We start from the raw sequence: 25,015 nt of genomic DNA, 5'->3' as shown, positions 1-25,015 counted from the left end.
GCACGAAGTATCATCCGAAAGCACGGTTTTTTGCAGATGGACGCCACCACCACCACTTACCTGAAATACGATTGAGGTGTCCAGTGTTTTCTTCTTATTTAGAACAGCGGCCATCTCTGGCATTTAGAAATATCTCCACATTTTTTTGTTAAAAAGTCATAGTCACCTCCCACAAAGCAAGCAGCATGTGCCAAGATCCTTGCAAGCTTTGCTATGTTTGACAGAGTGGACGGACCGCAAGCATTACATGTGCACTCAAGGTGCCGTCGTTGCTGAAAGTGACCGGGCAGCGGTGGTCTGTTTGTTAGCCTCGTTGCGAGGCAGCCCTTAAGATCTGAATATCCGTAAAGTCAGGTGAACCCCTGTCCTCACATTCTGAAACCTTTCTTCACTTCACTTCACTTCACTTTAATACCTTAAAGACCCTCGTTAGAGGGTATTACATAAGGGGTGGGGCACACAGAAATGAAAAACAGAATGACTAACAGATAAGTTGAAAGTTATACAAATATAAGATTATCACTGAGCAAGTACACGCGTGATTTCTTCGATGAACAATGATTGGCATGTGATAGCAGCAAGTTCACGGGCAAGTTCACGGGGGAATCATTGTGGACGCCGGTCAGTCGTCTGTCTGCCAGCCACGTCTGAATATGTTCTACCAACCAGTTAAGCCACAAGAGAATATGAACTTAACGCTTCGGTTATGAGAGATTTGCTTCTGCAGTTGCGTGAAGCTGCACGTTCAGTATTCTCAGAGCAATATTTCATGCTAAGACAGAGTCCTTTCTGCCCCTGCTGATGGGTATCGGAGTGCGGGTACTACAGACCCAATAATTACCTCCGTGCGTACATTCTTCTTTCATCTTCTCATACCCAGCGGAAGGGGCCATCCAGCATGCAGCGCATGCGAGCACGCCATCGACGCTTGTGATGAAGCAACGCCGATGAATGCACGTGGCGTGAAAAATTTCAGCTGGTGTGGGCAAGTCGCCAGACCATTTGGCGGCTGCGAAGTTAATAGGCGTGTGCTTCCCTGCTCGTTATTTTAATCACGTGTCGGGACAACGCGCACTCTAGCATGTTGCAATCTGTAGTCATCCTGTTTGTGTTAATACAGCGGTGATTAAGCTAACTGCTACTCGACGATTTATGACTGCTTGGATAGTAACGTCACAACTGTACCAAGTTCACTACACTCGAGTAAATAGACACTTTTAGTTGGGCGTACGCAGTGAGTCAGCGCAAGCAGCGACTCTGCGGCAACGAATGTGCACGTATTTCACAGAGTCATGCGGGCGTGCTGGGAATACGGGCACATTACGGGATGCGTGGACAGGATGGAGACGCCTTGCTCGCCCGCTTCGGAAAAATTACATCTCGCCGCTGGATTCTTGGACGTTATAGCTCGCTGAAATGGTAGCAGTTCGCTTTTATTTCGCAAACTCTCGACCACACGCAGAGGTATAAGCGATAACTAGCTCCTGTTTTTCAGGCAATTTGGTGATTTTCAAGTTCTTAGGTCTAACTAAATGCAGTGTGGACGGACGGACGGACGGGTGGACGGACGGATGGACGGATGGACGGATGGACGGATGGACGGATGGACGGATGGACGGATGGATGGATGGATGGATGGATGGATGGATGGATGGATGGATGGATGGATGGATGGATGGATGGATGGATGGATGGATGGATGGATGGATGGATGGATGGAAGGACGGACGGACGGACGGACGGACGGACGGACGGATGGATGGATGGATGGATGGATGGATGGATGGATGGATGGATGGACGTGTGTATGTATGTATGTATGTACGTATGTACGTATGTACGTATGTATGTACGTATGTATGTACGTATGTATGTACGTATGTATGTACGTATGTACGGATGGATGGATGGATGGATGGATGGATGGATGGATGGATGGATGGATGGATGGATGGATGGATGGATGGATGGATGGATGGATGGATGGATGAATGGATGGATGGATGGATGGATGGATGGATGGATGGATGGATGGATGGATGGATGGATGGATGGATGGATGGATGGATGGATGGATGGATGGATGGATGGAATTGGCTTGGTTTGGATAGGATTGGATTGGTTTGGTTTGGTTTACTCGGGTTTAACGTCCCAATGCAACTCAGGCTATGAGGGACGACGTAGTGAAGGGCTCCGGAAATTTCGACCACCTGGTGTTCTTTGACGCGCACTGACATCGCACAGCGCACGAGCCTCTACAATTTCGTCCTCATCGAAATTCGGTCGCCGCCGCCGGGATCGAATCCGGGTCTTTCGGGTTAGAATCCGAGCGCCGTAACCACTGAGCCACCGCGGCGGGTCGGATGGATGTATGGATGGATTTTGGTGTGGGTGTATGGATGGATGGATCAATAGATGGAAGATACGAGTGTTTTTTCTTTATTTTCGTTTAACTGTTTTAAAATTGTTATTGAAATATTCCATTTTCTTTCAATACGGTTCCTATACACTTCTAACCTAACGTCACCTCTATGCTTGTGAGTCACCAATCTTCCAATCGCATTTTTCTAACTTCTACCGCAGATTTATTTAGATGACCATTGTTATCTCTAAACCCTAGAGCCTCAGTGAGAGTGGCTGTGCTTGCATCGACATCCGGATGGATACGATCACATTTGAGTATGAGGTGTCGAATTGTTTCTACAGATTTACCACACACAGCACACACTTCATCTTCGTTAATTTTATTTTCGAAGCCGCTCGTTCGAAGACAGCCTGACCTAGCTTCAAAGAGTAGGGCAGTGCATCTTGAGGTGTCATAGAAGGGTTCCTTCCTGATCTGCCTTTTCCAGTATCGATATAGCTCTTAGGCTTCTTTTCAATTCTATCAATCTCATGTTTACCTTTCACGTTTTTTGCCTGTCGTTTAATGCTCAAAAATTTAACAAAATTTACCAAAATTTTATGCAATGCGCAAAGCTCCTGCAAGCTATATTTTATGTGCGCTCCCATATGGCTTATTTGCAAGCGTCCCAGTGTATCAATCCCATATGTGCTCTGCCACTTGCTTAGTACAGCGCCTTTTTTTTCTACATTATATATGGTTGTGACTGTTAATATTAATGCTATAGAAGCAGGAAAAATAAACTGAGGCAGAAGCGCGATGTTCAGAAAGAGAGAACATTTGTTAGTCACTTGTTAAACATGTAATTCTCCACATTCAACCAAGAGCACGTGCTCCTTCGAAATGCATGCAGCCATCTAACCGAGTGAAGATACCGGGCTCACAAGTGCAACGTTTCGCAGCTCTGTATCACTCATACACAAAGGCCTCTGAAATACAATGCCGCAATTGAAACACTGTACACGTCATCATCACTTGCATTAGTTGTGCCGGTCAGGCTTAAACTTCAAATGCTTTGTTGTGGAATCTTGAAAAGGTTCGATGTGTGACAAGCTCTAAATACCGCAAATACTGCTGTCATGTTTCATGCGGCAAAACTTACAAAATTTTACATCTCCCTAATGATCCACAGCGAAGAAACCAATTGATTGGGAAAAACGCCAAATAGAACTCCTTGTGGCAGCGTTAGATTATCCTTCCTTAAAAAACAACGAAGAACACGTTCCTTCGTACGCAGATAAAAAAGCACCAAAAGGGCAGCGAGCCCACCACACTACGACTTAGTCTCATGCTCAGTGTCAACCAGCCAAAATTAATGGCCGTAAATTGGGCCCACACATCGGCCAGAGACCGGTCCCAATCTACTCTGCCCGTGGAACTGGATACGCCAGAATTACTACACAAATTAATCTCTGAAATGGACCAGGAACAAATCTCCTCTTCTTAAACTGCTTTCCCAAGCTGTAATGCATGGGTTGAGAACAGCCACTGTACAGGCGCCACCAGGCGGGAAGAATTGCGTAGGTGGGCGCGGGGTGCCTTTGGGCAGAATCAAACATGCTTACAGGCGCAAGCTCCTGGCTGAGACACTGTCGCGTCTGAAGGAAGCGTCTAATGCACCTCAGCTTCAGGAACCTCTTTCGAACAAATAACGCTTACTACCAGTGCAAAGTTACGAGATGAACCATCGCTATACGCCTTCAGTGGCTTTAACAAAGCTCGCGCAACGGTCGTAGCAGATGGCTTTAGAAAACCGGCCCTTCTTGGGTGCTCCCCGCCATTTAGGTCACTAAGGGTGACATGCGCTAAACACAAGCCGCACTTGGATCAGCTAGCTTGTGTCAGGCCTGAGCATTATTTTTCTGAAATTCATTCCGCACCCAAGCTGCTTAGGCTTTGGTAACAAGGCGGTGCCCTTGAAAGTTAGGACTGCTCGCTCAGCGAAAGCAGCTTTGTTGTTTTCTCACATCAAATCACGTCATTAATAAAGTAATAGCGCATGAGATCTCCTCTCTGATTTGTTCGCACAATAATATGTGCGCAGGGAAATAGCGTTTATTTAAAGATTGGATTCCGCATTTCAGCCGCATGAAGCCTGCGATGATGCAACTATGGAAACACGGCGTCGCAAGAAGTGCGTGGGCTGAAACGACCTCTACACCAGTTTTTCAAACAGCTTGATGTGAAGGGATAGGGCCTCTGGCATGCGAATGTGTTGTTATTGCGCCGGCTCTTTGCTCACACAAGGAAGTTTTTCTGCGAAGTTGCTAAGTTTCTTGGCGCGTTCTCCGTATTTTCGCAGTTTTCAGTTGACACGTGCCCTAAGGTGCCGGCCGAATGCCTCCTGGTTTTAAAAACACGAAAGTCGTTTCAAAATCGTGCTGTTTTGTACTCTTATTCGGGGAATACACGCGCGAATACACGCTGCAAAAACACTTTCATATTGTTAGAAGAAAAGATAACAGGGCAGGCAAATGCAAAGGATGCAGCGGTAGCTCTGGGCACGCCTTTAATTAAGCGTCGTGTCATTACACGTGTCACGTCGTCTTGTCATTCAGGTTGCTGCCGCCTACTGTTTGATGGATGGGAGGCGGATGATCATCGCTGCTCTCGAAAATCAGCCTTTCCTCTACACTATTTAGGTCAAATCGGCAGATGTCCCAACAAAAGGTTTTGCGAGTACGACTGCACACGTTAACCTGCCATCTTGGTTTTTGTTCCGAAGTATGTCGTTGTCGCCTGGAATTACTGGCGAGCGCCGTCCCAGGAATTTCCACAATCAACTGACCGTGTATGCTGAGCAGCGTATCGTAATGCCGTCAATATGCTTGGCGAATGAAAGAACAACCTTAACACACTTTTATATCTAAAAAAAGAATGCATAACAGCGAAATATTTTTCAATAGTAGTCCCGAGAAATTGCAACGCCACTGCTTCAGTGCTTTACGAATGTTTGAATTATGAAAGAAATAAGTAACTAGTTTGACTGACTTATTTTTAGCTTTTATTAACCAGCGCATTTGTGCGCACTTTGTGGGGGCACCTGTTAGACAGGTTTTGCGCTTTGTTGATGATTATTTTATTGATTTTTACGGGCCTACCTTTTTTCATTTTGACGAAGCTGTTAGTGATGTTCATAACTTTCTTAGAGACAATTCCCAAGGCTTCGACGTAACTTGGGAACGGCCCAAAGGGGGCAAAATGCAGTTTCTGGATGTTCAGTTTGACTTCACTGGTGAAGATCACGTGGGCTCGGTGTGCAACCGCCATTTCAAGAAAAGCCTCACGTCTTTCAGCAGCGCCCGTTCTAAACTGATGAAAAGAAGCATCGCCATGTCGTGCCTACATGCCGCTCTCTCAAAAAAATGCGAACACTCTGTGCAGGCCAGCTTTTACAAGCGGCTTTAGAGACGGAACAACATTGGTTACCCGTTGCCCTTTGATAACCGCTATTTGCGAAGGTTCCCTGCAAAAGATCAAACTCGCTTCGAGCTGTGATCCACTATGCAAGCAGCGAGAAAAGAGGCCTATGGCGGTAAAGTAGTATGTGCATAAAACAGAGCACAACAGCAAGAAGACAAGTGGTCGCTACGGAGTGAACGGGGTGTTTTCAGCCCCACGTAAGCTTGCGAATATTTTCTGCATGATTGTCAAAGTACCCCCTAGGTACGGTATCAAGCATAGACTGCGATATATGGAATACAAGTCTGAAGTCATCTACGAGATACCCCTCAACTGTGGGCGTGTCTACATTGGCCAGACGCGTCGTCGTTTTAACCAGAGAGCGAGCGAACACAAACGGGAATAAAAAAACAAAGGGGAACCTCCCCGGTGACTGCACAGGTTGTGAAGATTGCGAACCTCGGCGGGAAAAAGCAAAGTTTGTCGGCAAAAGCCGAGAACCAGTTGACGGGGAACTAATCAAGGCATTTCACATACAGAAACGTGGGCCGACGTGCAGAAGCACTTCATCAGTTAAACTGAGCGTACCGGAACTTGTTTTTTGAATGGTCATGTGTAGGTCTTGTTATTCGGTCATGTTATCATGTTTATAATTTTTTTTCACACCTTTTCTTCAGACTGGCGTTTATGCATAAATATTATCTGGTTTCTGTACATATTTCTTCTTTCTGTTAACTTGTTGTGGCTCTGATAAAGTACTGATAGTGATAATGTAGTGGCCTATAAAAGGTGGTGTTTTCCTGAATAAACTCCTTTGCTAGTACGAGCTCTTTCTCTTTTCCTTTGTTCGTTTGCTTCCTAGGTTGAAATTTATTAGTTAAGACGTCGCTAAAAGAAATCCAAAGCACAGCGCAGGGCTGTAGGACTGCTGGCTGTAGCTCAGGTAATGCTGCGGTTTTAGCAAAAATGGCGTCCGCTATCACTTTCGTGTACAACAGAGACTTCCAATAGCGTCTGCACATTTCCGTGCGCTAAATGCAAGCATTCTGCGGGACGTTACGCTATAGGTCACATCCGAAACTTTAGTTCAATTGATCACCATACGCAAACGCAGAGCAGAGCAACAATAATTCCAGCCAGTGGCGCCATCTGGTCTTTTAAACAACCAATTTTGTCAACCAACCGCCGACTCTCGTAGGGCCTAAAAGTTGCTTCAGCTTTGAAATAAATGATAAACACAGCAAATTTATCACCCATGAATTTTACTAGAAGCGAGATAAGACGAAATGAAAGTTCTGTGCGTCATTTATAGCCAGAGGGTGTACTGAAAGAACGAGTAGGGGTAAGCTTACTGGCTTGGACACCTTAACCTAAAAGCCCGTCGCAGTATGAGTAACGCGTTACGGCTGCCATTGTACTTACCTCCTAAATGGCTTATATAAAGCGAATACAGATTTCGCTGTAAAAAGACAGTGACAATTAAGGATTCAAAACGAAGAGAGGGGAGCCGCTGCATATCGCGTCGACATGTTGGCGCAGACTTCTTCACTTGCTTCTGATCTGCGTAGCTCCAGTACTCTGAATAGAATAGTGCCACTGTTGCGCAGAAGATGATTTCGTGCATCCTTGTGGCCGGTCGAAAGCGTTTTGCAGCTATTTCAGCTTGCTGCATGCCGCGGTGTTTGCAGAGAGGCGTCTGCTGCCCGCGAACAGACGATAAGCAGGCGACGATGCAGGACATATTTCAGAACTTTGTGCTCTCCTGGTTGATTCAGAAGGCCTGTAGCCTCCAAAGTGCTGCAAGGTAGCGCTTAAATGGAGTATACTAATAATACAGCCGCAGACGCGCAATCTGTGGCTTGAACTTCCGTCGCTGCTTTAGGCGGTTGGACGTAGCCTGCGCATAGCAAGGTTACTTTCACCAGTGTTGTTAGTGGTGGCATCGCCTCTGCGGTCGCCTCAAACTTGCTTCTTTCGGTCGCTATAGGCTATATGTTAGGACAGTACCGTCGCTTGGCGAATCTTTTTTTTTTTTTTTATCGGCGAGATCTGACGTTTTGCGGCCAGTCCCAGAGTTCCCATGAGCTGGAGAAGCTCGCGTCAGTGGTATGAGAGATACATGTAGGGCCGAAGCTCGGGTGAAGGATGCGGCTTATAAACGAGCAGCCATGGCTCGAGGACGGGAAGAGACGCAAGTGGAGCAAGGACTATGGCGCCCGCCTAAGTGTTCGTGCGCTGAGCGCTGATGGCCGAGACAAACCATAAGGCGCGCGAGGTGCGACCCACGATAGAAAGAAAGCAGTATCCTCGAGTAAGAGCTCGCCAAGTAGAAGCCAACCATCATAGATGCCGGCGCCTTAAATTCATCATTTTCCAGCAGCATTCGTGAGTCCATCACAACCGCGCTAGCGCAACTAACTAAAGAATGAATCTGAGATGTGTAAAGCACCAAGTAATTATTTCTAAAAGCCCAACGGAAAACTTCTGAAGCACATCAACAACTGTACGATTAGTGCGTAATCACCAGGTCACTTTTATTTATCTTTTCAACAAAGAAGCAAATCTCGTAATCTCATTAGAAACGATGTGAGCACCACGGTCACGTTATGCGGCTTAGGTTCTTGTTGTCTCCTTGTGAGTCAGAGTTTTCATGTATGAATGGTCTCTTTGGTCACCTCAATTAAGCAGAAAGTCAGCGCCTCAATAGTCAAGTGTATCTTACATCTGGTTCCAATTTTTTCGCACTTAATGACCAAACAGAATGCATTACCTCCACACATGTGCTTCAACGCTAACCAACGTTTCAGTGACACAACTTGACATATTGGTCACTGACAGTGGAGCGAAGACCAATATCTTGCTTAGTTCTAATAAAACTGAGTATATGCACTTTCCTCCCTCTCCACTTTATTCGCCTCTATGCAGGGTGGCCGTGAGCGCCTCGGCAGAGAGCAGAAGGTCTGTGCTCCGGCGGTTTCCTTTCACGACCAAGAGATCCATATCAGTTAATTAGTACCGACCTTCTATCGTATACAGACTGCTGTACCTATCACGCGCGTATTCCTGCTCTCTACCTGGCTTGGTCACGTTGGCATCAGGCTACGACCGAGGCGAACATTATCGCCGCAGCAGTAGACGACGCAGAAGTTTATGAAAGCGCATCTGCGTTTTCTTAGTCTGTGCTGTGCTACGGATGATTTGCAGTCTGTTGAACACGTTACAAAATGTTGCTGCAGCTCCCGAAATGACGTGCAGATGTGAGCGTGGCACACACCTCACCCGCTACCTAAGGCACCATAGCTTAAGACACTTAGGGGCAGAAACTACGACGAGACCGCGACGCCACAATCAAAATGAGCCCATGAGGCAAATACAGCATAGAGGACTGCGACAACTGCATATGACGTTCGGCGCATCCACGGGCATTGGTAAAGAGTGTTCGGAATGGTGGTCTAAAATCTTCATGGGCACGCACTCCCGAGACTGTTTCCGCAATCCAGACATGCTCATACCCATTGCCGTACCATCGCCCACATTGGCAACCTCCGATAAGGGAGTTAGTCGTGGGTAGGATTTTAGTCGAAGCGCTCATGCATATAACTCAAGCTAAGCCGGTGGGCTTAGCTTGTCATCATCTTTGGATTGCCGTCACGCAGCTGTATGTTAGTTTCGAAACACTAAAGCAATGATTGCGGAGAGTAGGGATTCCAGAAACAATGACGTAATTGCGGCATTTCCATTCCCAAGAAAATGGATTCTCGGCAGTGTAGCCCTTTAAAGCACATTCTTGTATATATGTCTGCGAAAAAGACGTGGTGCCGAAATCATGGAAGGAGCCGGTGCATTTAGCATGAACTGTGCTACTTGAAACCGCTTGGGCAGATTTGGGTTGTCGGACTCGATGAGTGTGAAGCACATCGTCACTAGGACACTTTGACAAGGCCGCTTGCCAAAGCAAGGGCACCCGTTGCTCTGCCAACGCTTGCATTTATCAGAGATGCCGCAAAATGGCGAGAACTGCACTGCATTGCCTCTTCATGCGATTTACAATGAAAAGAATTTACCTTACGAGTGCGGTATGGATGATTCTTCAAAGGACAGCCGCCAGACTAAAACCGCAAAGCAATTATTAGCTGCAGTTGTTTACCGCACAGTGGTGCTTATAGTATTAATCACAGTAATATACCCGGCATGAAAACTCCGCAGCAAACGGCAGCAATGCCAAAGCGTGGTGAACAGACTCGTGCAATTTCGCTTGCTCATTGTCGTAGTTAGTAAACGTTTCTATGATGTGCAACTCGTCCAGGGTAAAGGCGTAAATAAAGGGACAGTTTATATTGCTATAACTTGTTGTGAGCACGGTCTTACAGTGCTGTTTAAGCTGAACAGAACATCTTAACGCCTGCGTGGGCGGCTAGCGAGCAGCTGAGAAAAGGAAGCATGCGATTTCCTTCCTGTAAGTTTCGGTCTTCCTCAGAGTCATAAGCCTCACTCCATCCCTCGGCGTAGTGGCAGTGTAAACCCCTTTACTGGATACTGACCTCAATTCCTCGGAAGGTATGTTCCCGTTCCTGCGTAAGAGAATCGTACTCCTTAATACCGGTGAATTTTGGCGTGGACCCCAGAGCTGTACATCGACCGGGCTGACGGAGATGCGCTGGCGGGAAACGTACCGGCTCTATCGGATCGGCAGAGGGGCAGCCGCAGTAACTGGTTTTCGTGCACTCTTCGCTACAAGGTGAAATTAATATTGATGCTGCCTGAGCTCTTCAGTATGACGAGACTGCAGAAAAACTAGAAACAACATACGTTTACTGAACGAATTTGCTTGTTTACTGCACCCGGAGTAGGAATATCACTTGTTCTTAATTCCAAGCACGCTCTCTTTTTGTGCCATCTTCTGGATCTTTGCCGAGAAGCTCGATGACCTTGACCAGCTCAGCGGTCTGTTTCGAATTGATGATTGCCCTCTCTATTTCCTCTACGCCGTCTATATTGGCCAGTAATTCCTGAAACGCGTATGGGATTTTTCCCCCTTTTCCTGCTGTATATCTTTGACGCCTACAAATAACACAACGCTTGTTAAACAGGAGCTTTCCTACTCTCTAGGTTGTCGTTCTGCAATAAAATGCTCGAGTCTTCGTCTTGTAACTGGATGCTGCCCTTGACATGTCCGCATGAGATGTACTTCTGTAAAACGCTTGAAAGCCAAATGAGTGCTCTCAGAGTAAACCCGTTTTTATCAAAAGAGAACCTCCTCTATGAAGAAGCCGAAGGCGCAAGTGTTCGCAAAGCTCCGCATCCGGTCTCGTCGCACTGCATGAAACAACAATCGCCCTTATGCACGCACGTTAAGCCAAGACGCAGTGTTAAGCGCCTGCGAACAGCCATCCCAGCAACAAAGGCCTACCTCCCAGGCTCAACCATGCCGACCTGTTCGTGCGATAATAAGCACCCACAGTCTTGGGCGCTCATTAGCTACATACAGATAATACATGCTGCAGGCGTTCTTCATCTTTTCATTTTTCTTCTGACTTGTTTCTATATTCGAGGCCGTGCACTTGTTTGAGCCACCCTGGTACTCAATAATTATCAGTAGTTTGTCCAGATCCTTCTTTCTCGCTCACGTATGTAAACTAGAATGGATGATGTTCTTTTCTTATGCGGCAACAATAATTCAGTTTTTGAGGAATACAAATGGCGTAGGCGTAGTAGCACTCTCACTTCTCGTGGACGCTTCAACCGGGCCGCGAGGGAAGGGAGGAAGGTGGGAGCGAAAGGGCGAACAGAGGTGCCGTTAAAATACACTAACACTGCACACCACACGCACATTACATGCGCATGTCCTCCACTACTCTTATCGATCTTCAAGCAAGGGACCGCGCAATACAAACATCGGACTTGAAGAGCACAACGCCAAGCGCAGATCCCATAAAGAAAAGGCGCACTTCTAAAGAAACTTAGTTCAAGATTGCAAGTTGCTTAGCAAGTCGGTCGTATTTCATTAAGCAAGTGACTGTGACTGTTCTTGTGCTCTTCACATCCGTGTTTGTACTGCGCAGTCGCTTGCTCAACGATGTACGACCGATTTGTCTAACAACGTGCACACTTGGATCTTTATTGATTGCAATACTTAAAGGCCCCTTATTATGCCATTATCTAAGCAGCAGGTACACATATGTGAAAAATAAAAATAATTATGCATCAACAAAAGCGCGGAGAACAAACATGCGTGACTAAGAATAGTGTTAAACGGCAACATAGCTGAAAGCAAAAGATAAAATTTGCCTCCGCAAAACTTCGCCATCTAAAGCTCAGAGAAAATTGCCCTCAGTATGTAAAAGTTAGGGATGATCGCTGCTTCATTAGAGCCACGTGCTTATGGCAACGGTAACGGCTCCGTTTAAAGGTGTGGATGAACGATGTTTGTCGCTTTTATTGAGCTATCCTGCCCATAGAAAATTTGGCAATATATTCTTATAATTCGTACATTTGTACCTTTTTTTGTAGCAAGGCAACCACGTAAAAAAGTTGGAGTCATTTCCCGCAAAACTTGCCGCTTGTCAACGCTTGAAAACCTTGAACACTTCTAGTTTGGGTACAAAGCTTCTTGCAGACTTCATTTTTTGCGCCAACGATTGATGTATGGTGGGACCAAAACCTGTTATTACTTGGTAGAGAATAGAAAGAGTGGCGCAATGCCAAGTCATTGACGCATTCTGTGATTTGTGTCCTTTTTGTTTTGCTAGTTGAGTGCCGAGTAACGGCTTACGTCATGGCGCCACGTTCCTTAGTGATTCAACGAATCTGATAAATAATCAATGCAGCTGTATTGTAAACGGTTCCATTATGAAAATAAGCTTCCAGACAACTGTAGCAGAGGATCTATGTCTAAATCAGCGGGTCTTAAGTCTACGTGGAAGGACTTCTATTAAGAAACTGTGTAACTTCAAGAGCCTCTAATCAACCTAATTACACACTGGGCGTGTCCCCAAGAATTCTCTTGAAGATAGAGTTATTGAAGTTTGGCAGGAAGTCCCTGCGGTCACTCACCCGACATGCAGGTTGTGTGTATCCCCATAAGCATGGTGGAAATCTTGAGGGTGCCAAAGTTATCACTTCTCTGTTGCCTCGATGACTTGGCACAAGTTCCAAGGTTTACTTTTCACGACTAACACTATTCGTGACCTTTACCAGTCAACGTCGGACAAGTCATTCGCTTATTGTTTCCCTGACGCCTTAGCGTTGTTTGCTGCAGCCATAGCCTCGGCGTCGATTTCAGGTGATGAGACCTCAGAGAAGTAGGCCACAGTGAGCGGAGGTAACCGGGCGCAACAGTCCCTGAACCGTTGCCGTCTACGTGGACTTCTAGTGATCGCCGCTCTTCACCCCATTCTGGGCAGATTCCGAGAGATACAGAAGTGTTACAAAGCACAAAGGAAGCACTATCCGCCACAACACAAGCATTTGACCAAGTCGGAGGCCATGGTGTGGCTCAAGCTACAGACACGTGCCCGCTCCTGTGTATCATTGATAACAAGCAGCCGACCACATCCAAGGCTGACTGCCCGTGATGTTGGAAGTAACCGAGAGTGTGTCACATCACGTGGGATTGCCAACAGATTACGGCACGGAGCTGTGAGAAACAGCGCTGTGCAACCCGACCTTTGAGATCCAGCGCATGTTGATGACTCGAGCGGAGGAGGCAGCAAGGACGATTGCGGTCCGGGAATAGACAATCCACCCACCACATAAGCGTATATTTTTGCGTAAATAAGCGTTTTATCTGTCTCTCTATCTGGCTCTTTTCCTGAACCTTGCTATTAGTAGAATTATCAACTTTAGTTACGAGAAAAGGAAGGGAGTCATAGCTGTCCCCCTCTCGGTGGACACCTCATCTGTGTCGTCGGCGAAGGGACGAAGCAATGCGTGGAAGAAGAGAGAAAGTGGCGCCGTAGTGAAGGACTCCGGACTAACTTCACCCGCTGCGCTGGCTCAGCGGTTAGCGCGCTCGGCTACTAAGCCGAGCCGGATTGCTGCTGCTGCAGCCTAATGTAACCGCAGAAACCGCGTCACGTCATCCGCTACTTACTTTCTAAAACCGTCCTAATTAACCTATGCGAAGTGTGAATGAATAATGTTCTAGCCCAACTATATCGCATTTAGTTTAAGGAAATGAATCTTTTTTGAAGTTTAAATTCTTAATTTTGGACTTCCGATTACACTGCACTGTACAGGAAGTTTCATCTGAAACTTTACACAATATACAGGGTGTTTCACCTAAGACTTTCTGCAATTTTTAAAAATAAGCTGTTTGAATTAGATGCGCGCTTTTTCTTGCATAACATTGTCAGTGGTGTAGTACATCATAATTCAACTAAGACGTGCTAACTAGCAGGCTTGTTAACCAATATTTAATAGTTAACTTTTAAACTATTACCGTTGGGCTCCTTAATTATTGAGAGGCATGCAGCCCACCGTAAGTAATATCCATATCTGTTTTTAGAATTTCGAGAACGCGATTATTCTCGGCGCTGTGGCCCAACAAATTTCGCCTACATCGCGCCAAAATACATGCGGTTTGAGAAGCTTGCAGGCAAAGCAACCTCTCCAGTGAACCTAACTCGTCGAAATAGCCGAAATTTGTTGGGCCACAGCGCCGAGGATAATCGCGTTCTCGAAATTCTAAAAACGGATATGGACATTGCTTACGGTGGGCTACATGCCTCTCAATAATTAAGGAGCCCAACGGTAATAGTTTAAAAGTTAACTATTAAATATTGGTTAACAAGCCTGCTAGTTAGCACGGCTTAGCTGCATTATGATGTACTACACCACTGACAATGCTATGCCAGAAAAAGCGCGCATCTAATTCAAATAGCTTATTTTTAAAAATTGCAGAAAGTCTTAGGTGAAACACCCTGTATACAAGTAGGCTTTTCGCGTTGGAAGAGCGCTCTCTTCGCCATAGCATTGTCACCGGTGCAGTACATCAAATACAGCTAAGACGTGCTAACTAGCAGGCTGGTTACCGAATATTGAATAGTTAACTTTCTAACTATTACAGATAGCTTCTCAATTATTGAAGGGCTTGTAACCCACTGTAAGTAATATTCATATAAGTGCTTAGAATTTCGAAAAAGCGGTTACCCTCGGCTCAGTCGCACATGAAATTTTGGCTACATCGCAACAAACAACATGCGCTTTCCAGAAGCTTGCAGGCAAAGCATCTTCTCCAGTGCACGTAACACATCGAAATAGCCAAAATTTGCTGTGCCAATTCGCCGACGGTAACCGCATTCATATTTTCGAAATACTAAAAACTGATATGGATATTACTTACGATCTGCTATACGCCTCTGGATAACTAAAGACCTGAACGGTAATAGTTAAAAATAGTTAAAAGTTAACTGTTCAATATTAGTTAACCACCTGCTAGTTAGCACGTCTTAGCTATATTCTGATGTACGACGCCGCTACAATGCTGTACCGAAAAAAAGTTATTTCCTAACTCAGACTATTTTTAAAAATTGTGCAAAGTCTTAGGTGAAACACATTGTATATTACCTCCTAGTAAACAAGAAGTAAGGCGTGAAAAAAAGAACTGCTATAATTGTCTAATACGGATTAGAATAGTTTCTAACAATTCAAGCTTGGAATATAACTGGTATTAACTTGAATGAACTGACTTGTATTCCCTTGCGTCACAATCAAGAATGCCGACGAACCTGCTCCTCGTGAAATGCTCTCATGTTCTGTATCAGAGCGAATGCATCAGGGTGGACTTCCTGCTTGTGTTTCATCCTAGTGAAGTGCAAATTCCTGATTATACCTGGTGCTCCAATAATAATTCCTAAAGCAGTGCCAAATATAAGAGCAACTTAATAATTAGCGAGAAGACATTAAAAACGCGAAAAGTTACGACAGAACTAATATACCTTCCAAGGAGCGGGAGAATATCCAAATTAAATGTTGTGCTGAAGCGATCTCATGAAAAAGAAACAACACAATCACCGTTAATTGCAGATTGCAAGTGAATCCGCTTCGCTGTAAACGTTTTCTGCTGACGCATACAGCAATGCGGCATCAGCGGCATCTCCCGCTCCATGAAAGGTATATTAGTTCTGTCGCAATTACTGTTAGCGTCATTAACGTCTTCTGGCCAATTACTAAATTCCTCTTGTACTTGGCACTGCTTCAGGCATTAAATTATTGCAGCACCAGGTATAGTCAGGAATTTGCACTTCACTAGGATGATACACAAGCAGGAAGTCTACCCTGATGCATTCGTTCCGAAACAGAACTTGACTGTCTCAAGGCGTTAAGCGCACGTGAGCCAAAGTAGCGCTAATTCGCCTAATATTCACGCGAAGCGCATCAGTTCTCAACACGTCGAGTGGCCTCGCAAAAGACGTCACAACCCTAATTTCATTCATTAACGTCAGAGCATAGAGTGAAGGCGTGTGTTCTTTTTTGAAATGTTGGCTCTCGCTAACCGGAAGCCGGGACATTGAGTTAATGCGATCTTTCAAAAGAAATACACCAGGGCGATCTGAGAACTGGCGTTCTATTTTCTCATTGTATTTTATTTTACCAGCTTTAATGTGGTTTCTACTGTGCACAGTATTTTTTTTTGGGGGGGGGGAAAGGGGGGGGGGAGGGGGGAAGGGGCAGGTGTTTCTGTACAAACAATGCTTCTCAATCACTAACAGTTTTTAGAACGAGCCCAGGAGACATTTTATATTGCATTTTTTGGCAGTTTCTTTCCGAAATAGATATTACCATGCTGTTTGACTCCCCCCCCCCCTCTGTGAACAGCAACGTGTGGTCGCAATAATATAATGATTCCTGCCCGATTCGATTCCATATTTGAATTTCCCGCCCTTCGGCATTGGCTGAACCGACGCTATGACCTACGCGTCAGACAAGAAAGAAGTCGAACACGGGCTATGACGTGACTGCACTCAATAGTTAATGGCGGAAAATTAAAATATGCCATGTAATGGGTTAAAGAACTTTAATATTATGGCGGCCCTATGGGTTACCGTCAATATACAACAGTTGATATCGTGCCAAACAAAGAGGACTCTTTGCACACTATTTGCTTTAAGGAAACTTTTTATTTTTGCATTTCAAACACGTAGTTGCTCCTCTTTCATGGGAAATCAGTGCACTCCGCAAAAAACCTGGATGTAAACTTTGTGTTTTCGTTCTGACCTATCTCATTTCTTGTACAGCGGAGCCGGCTTAGCTCTTTCCAGAAAGTGAGGGCGATTGCCGTTTCCGAGATTTATTTTTTTCAACTTGCGTCAGCGCCGACGAAGCTTCCAGCTGCGCTGACCTTCGATGACTAGAAGCAGGCGTCCCACTGGCGCAGCCTTCGTGGATGCAATTCGTATCAAGAAATGCCCTGTGCTGCTGCCAATAGCACATCCATTAGTATCGAGGAGGAGTCAGTGGCTCACCCTTGGGCGCTCGCACGTGTTTGGCTGGGGCTGTGAAAGGATTGTTGATTCGTGTGGAAAGGGCAATGTGACGTGGTGGCACTGGTTGCGTCTCTTCGCCGTAGCATTTCTTTCAGCCGCGTGTCGGGTGAGTACGATCTTGGGTATTCACGGCCGACCTTGGCCCATCACACCGCTCGCCATGTGCTCTGGGCCCTGTATATAAAGTCGGCGGCATGCCTCGATTCAGTATCGCTTTGCGGACGAACACATCCAAAGGTAAGCAGCTTCATCGACGATGCTTTGACTTTAGCGCTGTGGTTTAAGTTGAAGTTTTCGATAACAATCCAATGCTCGAGTTAGATGCAAAAACTCCTACGTAAACTTTCCATAGTTACTGCAATAACTTCACAGCAGTGCATAAATCGAACCGACTGCATTTTTGGCTCTCTTAACGTTTTGCGGCCTCAGATATCTTTGAGCATTCAGAGCCCCACACTTACGACACGATCGCACGGAAAGTACCTCTTGTGAAGTTAAGCCTCTGTAGGAATTAGAAACATCGATGGTTGTACTGCTAGAACATGTATGATAGTTACGGCAGAACAAAATGTCTCCTGTAGTATTCTGAATATCAAATTTTTAACCACTGACGGGTCGTGTAGTAAAGCAAAATGCATCATCCTTCCAAGTTCAAAACAGAATCCATAAACTGAGATCTCCCCGGAGTGCTCCGGGCCTCCGGGTGCTCTACGACAGCGGCTGCCGCCCTTGATCTAATGGCGTTGTTTTCATAGTATACTGTGTCTGAAATATTTACGTATAAACACCGCCAAAGAGTAATGACGGCCAAGATGGCCTGGGGCTAGAACTGCTAGTGGGCGAGATCGTTCTCTCCTAATTCACGTCATCTTGGTGGCGACGGTATGATGGCTGAACTACGTTTGTATAAAGCGCCCAAAAATACATTTTCAACTCCAAGAGTGATTCTGTTTCTACGTCCTGCTCTATTCAACATCATCGTGAGACAGTGGCCATACCTTTTGCGGGAACCTGAGAGCCTGTTTTGGAAAACAAGCAACCTCTCTGGAAAGGTGTCCATGGTAGAGAGAGGGTGTGGTAGATGGTCCTTGGCGATCACAAAATGAACAAGGGAGGGGAAAACCTCAGGTTGCTTGAGCCAACGTTTCGACAAGGGGACTTGTCTTCGTCTGGCCAAAGCGTTCAGCATTGGCAGGGATTAAATAGGGCCTGGAAAGGTGTATAAAATAGTCTTTAGAATTAGATCGCCGTTTTTACACTTTTCAGACGCATGCATAGCATGACAAGCCCACTTTTATTGCGGCCTTCAGCATTTATAGCCTTGAAGAGGTACTTTGCCTGCTTTCAGGTTGTAACTATGTAGCATCCTGTTAAAAATGTTGCACTGGCAAAAACACTGACAAAAATTCTGGAGTTGCAGTGAAGCAGTTCTACTACAAAAAAGTACTTCCTTGATGCTTATTACTAATGGGTAGGGCTAAATAATGAATGTGCACTTGATTACAATCCAGAGTTTTGTATTTATTAGATATGCAACTGTGTCGAAAAATTTAGATGCAGAGAAAGTAGTTTCTGTACTCTGAACCATTAGCGCTGAGGCTTCTCAATATTGTCACAAAGAATTAACTCCGATAACAAAAGTTGCTCCTTGATGCATTTCTCGAAACCATTTAGTTACCCGAAGTATTGTTCACAGCAAAAATATTTTCAGTGTCATCGGCCTAAAAGCAGAATTCGATGCCACCACCTGACATTTTTTTTGCTCCCGCTTCCTTGCAGCTCAAACATGATCAACACCAAGACCCTCCTCGTAGGCCTCCTTGTCCTGGCCCTCGTCTTCACCATCGTCGCCGCACAACGTGGCTTCGGCGGCGGACGAGGTTTTGGTGGCGGACGTGGTTTCGGCGGTGGACGCGGATTTGGTGGACCCGGCTTCGGCGGTGGACGCGGATTCGGTGGACCCGGCTTCGGCGGTGGACGCGGCTTCGGCGGTGGTCGTGGATTTGGCGGCGGTTTCAGAGGATGATTCAAAACCGCGGTGTGAGTGTATGACGTCGTGATGGGACAATGTGCTGCGGAATCGAGCTGGACCTGCGATTCTGCGTTGTGGACGCGCTCAAGCGCCTCCGGAAGAAAAGAAGAAGCGTTTGAATAAACATCGCCGTCTGTGACTGGCACCTGTAAAATTTGAGTGTTGCAATATTCCTTGGTCTTCCTCGACAGCCAGCAATCTTTTAGCTTTCGAACTGTAAGTAATTCCTGCTTCCAGGAGGAAGGAACATAGGATAGGATGTAGCGCACTGCAAGGCATGAGATTTACTGAGTGATCTGAAAGCATTCAAGATTTACTTTGACATTTCAAATTGTGGCGGAAAGTTGCAGTTGGAGCTAGAGAGCCCAAAATTATCCCGACATGCGACTTCTTGAAGCTATAGCCATGTGATGGATTTTCTGGATGAAACTTTGCTGGTTACGTTGCAAATAGTAATCGAAAACTCCAATGCTCACCTCCTGCTTTTCGCATGCATGGTACAAGTTAAACCTGGCTCTTCAGGTGCACTCAGAGAGCAGGAGACGGCGTGTAGCTGAGCTATGCTATCATCGCTTCAAAAATGCAGGGAAAGTATGGGAGGCTCTTTCCATAAACAAGCGCGAGAGGTTCTGTGGGCTCTACACTAACTGGTAGCGAAAACATCCATAAAAAAATTTATGGCTTGGCCTCTAACGGACTCATTTATGCGATTGGGCTTCAGTCTGCCAAAAGGCAAGCAATAATTTATTCACTTCGATGGATTATTTTGCCCCGTGCTTAGGGAGTATGCTTTACGTCTGTCAAGGAATTTATGCGGAGTTCCAAAGCAGTGTGTGTGTTTTCTTGGCCGCAGGGAGGTCTTAAGGAACGCTTTTGGAATTAGTTGCTCGATTTATTTCTTTAATGAGCAAATTACGAAAATTTATGGTATTAACTAGTTCGGGAGGTATTTTTCAGCGTACACTGCTCTTGAAAATGCTTTCTTTAACTTGGTTCAATCTGGGAGCGTTTAAGGAAGTGTCGTAAAAGCCTTTCGGTATGTCGATGACTTATTGGTAATCGTAGAAGTGAAGGAGAAGGGGTTTGTACAGTGTCAGGCATTTTGACATATTCGAGATGGGTGTGCGACCACTTGTAACCGATGTGGTTCCAAATCGGTCGTCCCGTAGAACCTTTGAGTTGAGGCTTCTTTTTAAAAGTTCACCTGCGTACTAGGTGTAGGAACAAGAAAACACTGTTACCCTTTGCTTCGGCGGCCATCAGGCTCGTAGAAAGTGTCATCGTGCATGCCTGCACCATGGCTTTGGAATTGCTTAAGACAGTCATGCCCGCACTTCATTGACCACTGTTTCTTGAAGAGGATTGATCGGCTGAGGTCCAGCGACTATCACAGCCTTCTGGGCTGTGGCAGAGAGAATCCGCAAAAAGGAGAAGAATGGTGACCGCGATAAGGGTGGTATAAAACTAGAAAAGGAAAGCTCCAAACCCCTGCCTTACTTCCATGTATTTTTTCATAGCCTTAAGGAGACTGCGCTGAGAGTGAACGTAAATTTTGTTCTCTCCGCATTATATAAACTAGGCAGTGTAGGCTAGCGAAATGTAGGCTGCCAAACACGGCACGCCCACAGGTATGTTACATGTGCGGAGGACATTTTCTATAAAATAATTTGATCAGGCGGTCATTTTCATGTTTTAAGAGTGGGCACAGTTAAAATGAGCGACTGTGAGACAATGCCGACAAAGCATGTGAAGTGCACGGAACTCTTGCGAATAATTAAATCGTCTTTTGATGCGAGATGGTGATTTCGTCATGCGAAAAACTTTACCTAAAAAACAAACAGACCACGTGAAAGACGACACACACATACAAGCGCTAACTGCAAACTGGTTTCATTGGCGGAAGGTCGCCCCTTATATAGGCCGAAATGTACCTTGAATAAGATGAAAAAAATGAATGTAAGTGTTGATGACAGCCCGACGAAGCAGAAGGTATGCACAGGCGAGCAGCGGCGTAAGAAACTAAATCAAATTTTCTTTACTTTTTTCAATTCTTTTAGTCATCACCATTATGATTTTATCCCTAAAGGCCCCTATTGAGGCCTTACATTAGGAGGGGGGTCAAAATAAATACAATGGGAAGAAAATTCTACAATACTAATAAAATGCAACACAATGTAGAAGAATAGAATTGTATATTATGCAATATCAATAAAATATCAATAAATGTCCGCAATAAAATTCCAATAAAAAAGGGTGTCAGGCAGGGAGACACCATCTCGCCAATGCTATTCACCACATATTTACAGGAGGCATTCCGAGACCTGAAACGGAAAGAGTTTGTGATAAGAGTTAATGGAAAATACCGAAGTAATCTGCGATTCGCTGATGACATTCCTTTGATAAGTCACTCAGGACATGAACTGCAAAGCATGATCGATGAGTTAGACAAGAAGAGCAAAACGGTGCGGCTAAAAATTACCATACAGAAAACTAAAGTAATGTTCCACAGTCTAGCAAAGGAAAGCAGTTCGCAATAGATGTTGAGGTACCGGAAGTAGTAAGAGAATGTATATATTTAGGGTATGTAGTGACCGCTGATCCGGATCATGGAAGGGAAATACCAGAAGAATACGAGTGTGATTGAGCGCATATGGCAGGTTTCCTCAAATCATGAGTGCCAGTTTATCAATGTCCCTCAAGAGAAAAGTATACAACAGCTGTATCTTACCGGTATTCACCCAGGGGGCAGAAACGTGAAGGCAAACAAAGATGGTTCAGCTTAAGTTAAGTACAACGCAGCGTGCTATGGAAATAAAAATTATAGGTGCAACGTAAAGTGATCGGAAGCGGGTGGAGTGAGTGAGGGAATAAACGCGGGTTAATCACATCCAAGTTGGAATCAAGAGGAAGAAATGGGCTTGGGCAGGACATGCAATGCGAAGGCAAAACAACCGCTGGGCCTTGCGGGTAACATAGTGGACTCTAAGAGAAGGTAATGGTAGCAGGCAGAAAGTTAGGTGCGCGGATGAGATTAAGAAGTTTGGGGGGATACGGGGGCCGCAGCTGGCGAAGGACAGGGTAAATTGGAGAGACATGAGAGAGGCCTTTGCCCTGCAGTGGGCGTGGTCAGGCTGATGATGATGATGATTAGAAAATAAATACAGCGTTAATGATTTATACGATGCTAGTCAATGCAGACTGGCAGAGAGGCTATAGGAGGTGGGAACAATAGTAATAAGAACATTTTGTCAATCAAAGGGCTGGGTTGGAGCCAGATATTCAATATAATAATATTTAATATTACTTTATTGCGCCAAATATTAAAAATATATACAAAAATCCGGCCTGCCAAAGCCTCATAGGGCTTTAGTGGCAGAGCCCAACAGGCAGCGGAACCGCGCAGACATACACTCAGGCATAAAAGCACATTAAGAATTACGGAACATCAAATTAGTACATTGGCGAAATAAAAATGCACAGAAGACTCATATTGCACGTAAAAAAATGGCACGCCGCCGCGGTGGCTTAGTGGTTATAGTGCTCGGCTGCTGAACCGAAAGACGAGGGTTCGATCCCGACCGCGGCGGTTGAATTTCTTTGGAGGAGAAATTTGAGGCCCGTGTACTGTGCGATGTCAGTGCACGTTAAAGAACCCCAGGTGGTCGAAATTTCCGGTGCCCTCCACTACGGCGTCTCTCATAGCCTTAGTCGCTTTGGGACGTTAAACCCCATAAACCAAACCAGAATAAATTGCGAGGAAGAAAAACCAAAATGGCATCACAATACCTCAGATCAGTGCAAAAAATACAGCATTATCCGATGAAATCACAGGATCTACTTGACAGGTAGTAAAGAATATGTGTACAATTTAGTAAATCCACTAATTAGTGTGTCGCCGCATTTCTTTATGTTATATTTAGTTTTTGCCCGGCGAACACTTGGAGGTAACCTGTTAAAGTAAAAGGGAACGTAATAATCTCTTACTCGCTTCCCATATCTTTTAGACCGTCGGGTAATCCAAAAAGGTTCCTCTGGTCGAAGAGACCGTTTGGGAACATACGGAATCTTATAGTCACTAAACCAAAAATGTTTCAGGACAATCGTTTTTATCAAAAGGCGATCAAAATCAGGCAGCGAAAATACCTTAAAAACATCAGAATTGGAGGGAAGGCCTAAATCATAGCCAATTTTTTTTTTAACAAATATCGTAGGACAAAGTTAATCCTGTACTGATAGCGAACTGCACAGTGACCATAAATCGTGATGCCATAACGCAGCACGCTATAACCAAGAGCGTTTACAATAACTTTGCGTATTGAAAGCGGCATGTAGTACCTAATGTTGTAAAGCACAAAGGAGACCGTTCGGAGCTTTTTACAAACGTGGGACAAGTGATCATTCCATGAAAGTGCACTGTGATAGTATACTCCTAGGTATTTCATAACATAAATCCTAGGTATTTTACAGTAGTTGTATAGCAAGGGGTACACATTGACATTGCGAACAATCAGATCCGTGCAAGAACAGCTGATGGTTTACATCTACCTTCTTCATCGGGCTGTGAAAGCATATAAGTGTAGTCTTAGAGCAGTTAGCTTTAATTAGGTTGTGTTAGAACCAGTCCATAGCAATTATTGCTGCAGCTTGAAGAGAAGAAAATGAGTCAGAGTATTTCGGCGACTGGAATACGAGGACAGTATCGTCAGCGTACTGATAAAAGCCTACAGGCACAACGTTTGAAAAGTCATTCCCGTAGAAGTTAAATAACAGGGGACTAATTATGAAACCTTGATGAACGCCAGCTTTAATTAACAAAGAAGCGCTCTTTGCCCGCCTAATCGAGACGTATTGCGTTCTCTGCAGTAAAAAAATTTCCAAAAGCGAAAGAAACCCTCCACAAAAGCCTAACCTGGACAGTTTACACGATAACACACCGTGATACACTCTGTCAAATGCCTTGCTGACATCCAGAAACAGTGCACACACCACTTGGTTACGTTCAATATGAGTTATTCGCGGCAGAAGTCGATTAACGCCTGTTTAAATTTAGTAGGACCGTGCTTGTTAACAATGTCGTCTGGTCATCATCATCAACATCAGCAGCAGCCTGACTACACCCACTGCAGGGCAAAGGCCACTCCCATGTCTCTCCAATTAACCCTGTTCTTTGTCAGTTGCCGCCACTGTATCCCCGCAAACTTCTTAATATTATCCGCCCACCTAACTCTCTGCCGTCTCCTGCTACGTTTGATTTCTCTTGGAATCCACTCCGTTACCCTTAAGGACCAGCGGTTATCTTTATTACAGTTGGCCAAAAAAAGAGTTATCAAACGCTGTTTGTTGATCCATGCAAACGGTGAAAACTCATGGAATTAAAGAGGCGACGAGATATTCTGATGGGGGCTAGAAATACTGTCTTACTGAGGGCAAGACAGCGGTAAGATATTTTGTGAAGCATGCATAGTCCTGCGGTCTTTTGGTGGAGCTGAAGTGGCTGAAGATGCGCCGGCACACACCCACACTCTTCCACCTTTCTGGGAGGTGCGGGTGCAAACCCCAACACTTAAAGACACCTAGCACATTATTTTGGCGGTGGGATGTACAGCTAGCTGTCCGGCGATGCTCTGGCTGGAGAAGTAGCGCCCGTCCAGCAAGTTCGTCGAGCAGTCACGGCCAGTGGAGTCTTGGAAT

General features: G+C 45.3%; 1 protein-coding gene and 1 long non-coding RNA gene across 2 annotated transcripts in view; one reads left to right on the top strand and one right to left on the bottom strand.

Moving 5' to 3' along the window:
• LOC149367981 (uncharacterized) overlaps positions 1 to 13,254 on the bottom strand; it is a 139,429-nt gene extending 126,175 nt beyond the window's left edge. Inside the window, exon 1 of the mRNA XM_089568793.1 lies at positions 12,860 to 13,254. Coding sequence (XP_089424919.1) covers positions 12,860 to 12,893 — 34 coding nt within the window. The 5' untranslated portion in view covers positions 12,894 to 13,254. The remainder of the gene's footprint in view (positions 1 to 12,859) is intronic.
• Positions 13,255 to 17,258: 4,004 nt separating this feature from the next.
• Positions 17,259 to 19,483, top strand: LOC149367980 (uncharacterized). The gene is made up of 2 exons (XR_016285224.1): positions 17,259 to 17,529; positions 19,072 to 19,483. It is a non-coding gene; the product is annotated as an uncharacterized LOC149367980 (long non-coding RNA).
• The last annotated feature ends 5,532 nt before the right edge of the window (positions 19,484 to 25,015 follow it).

This window comes from Amblyomma mixtum, chromosome 1 (assembly GCF_055824585.1).
Source record: "Amblyomma mixtum isolate Tamu chromosome 1, ASM5582458v1, whole genome shotgun sequence".
Lineage (NCBI taxonomy): Eukaryota > Metazoa > Arthropoda > Arachnida > Ixodida > Ixodidae > Amblyomma > Amblyomma mixtum.
Note: the sequence above shows the minus strand (reverse complement) of the source record. Positions and strands in the feature narration are given on the sequence as shown.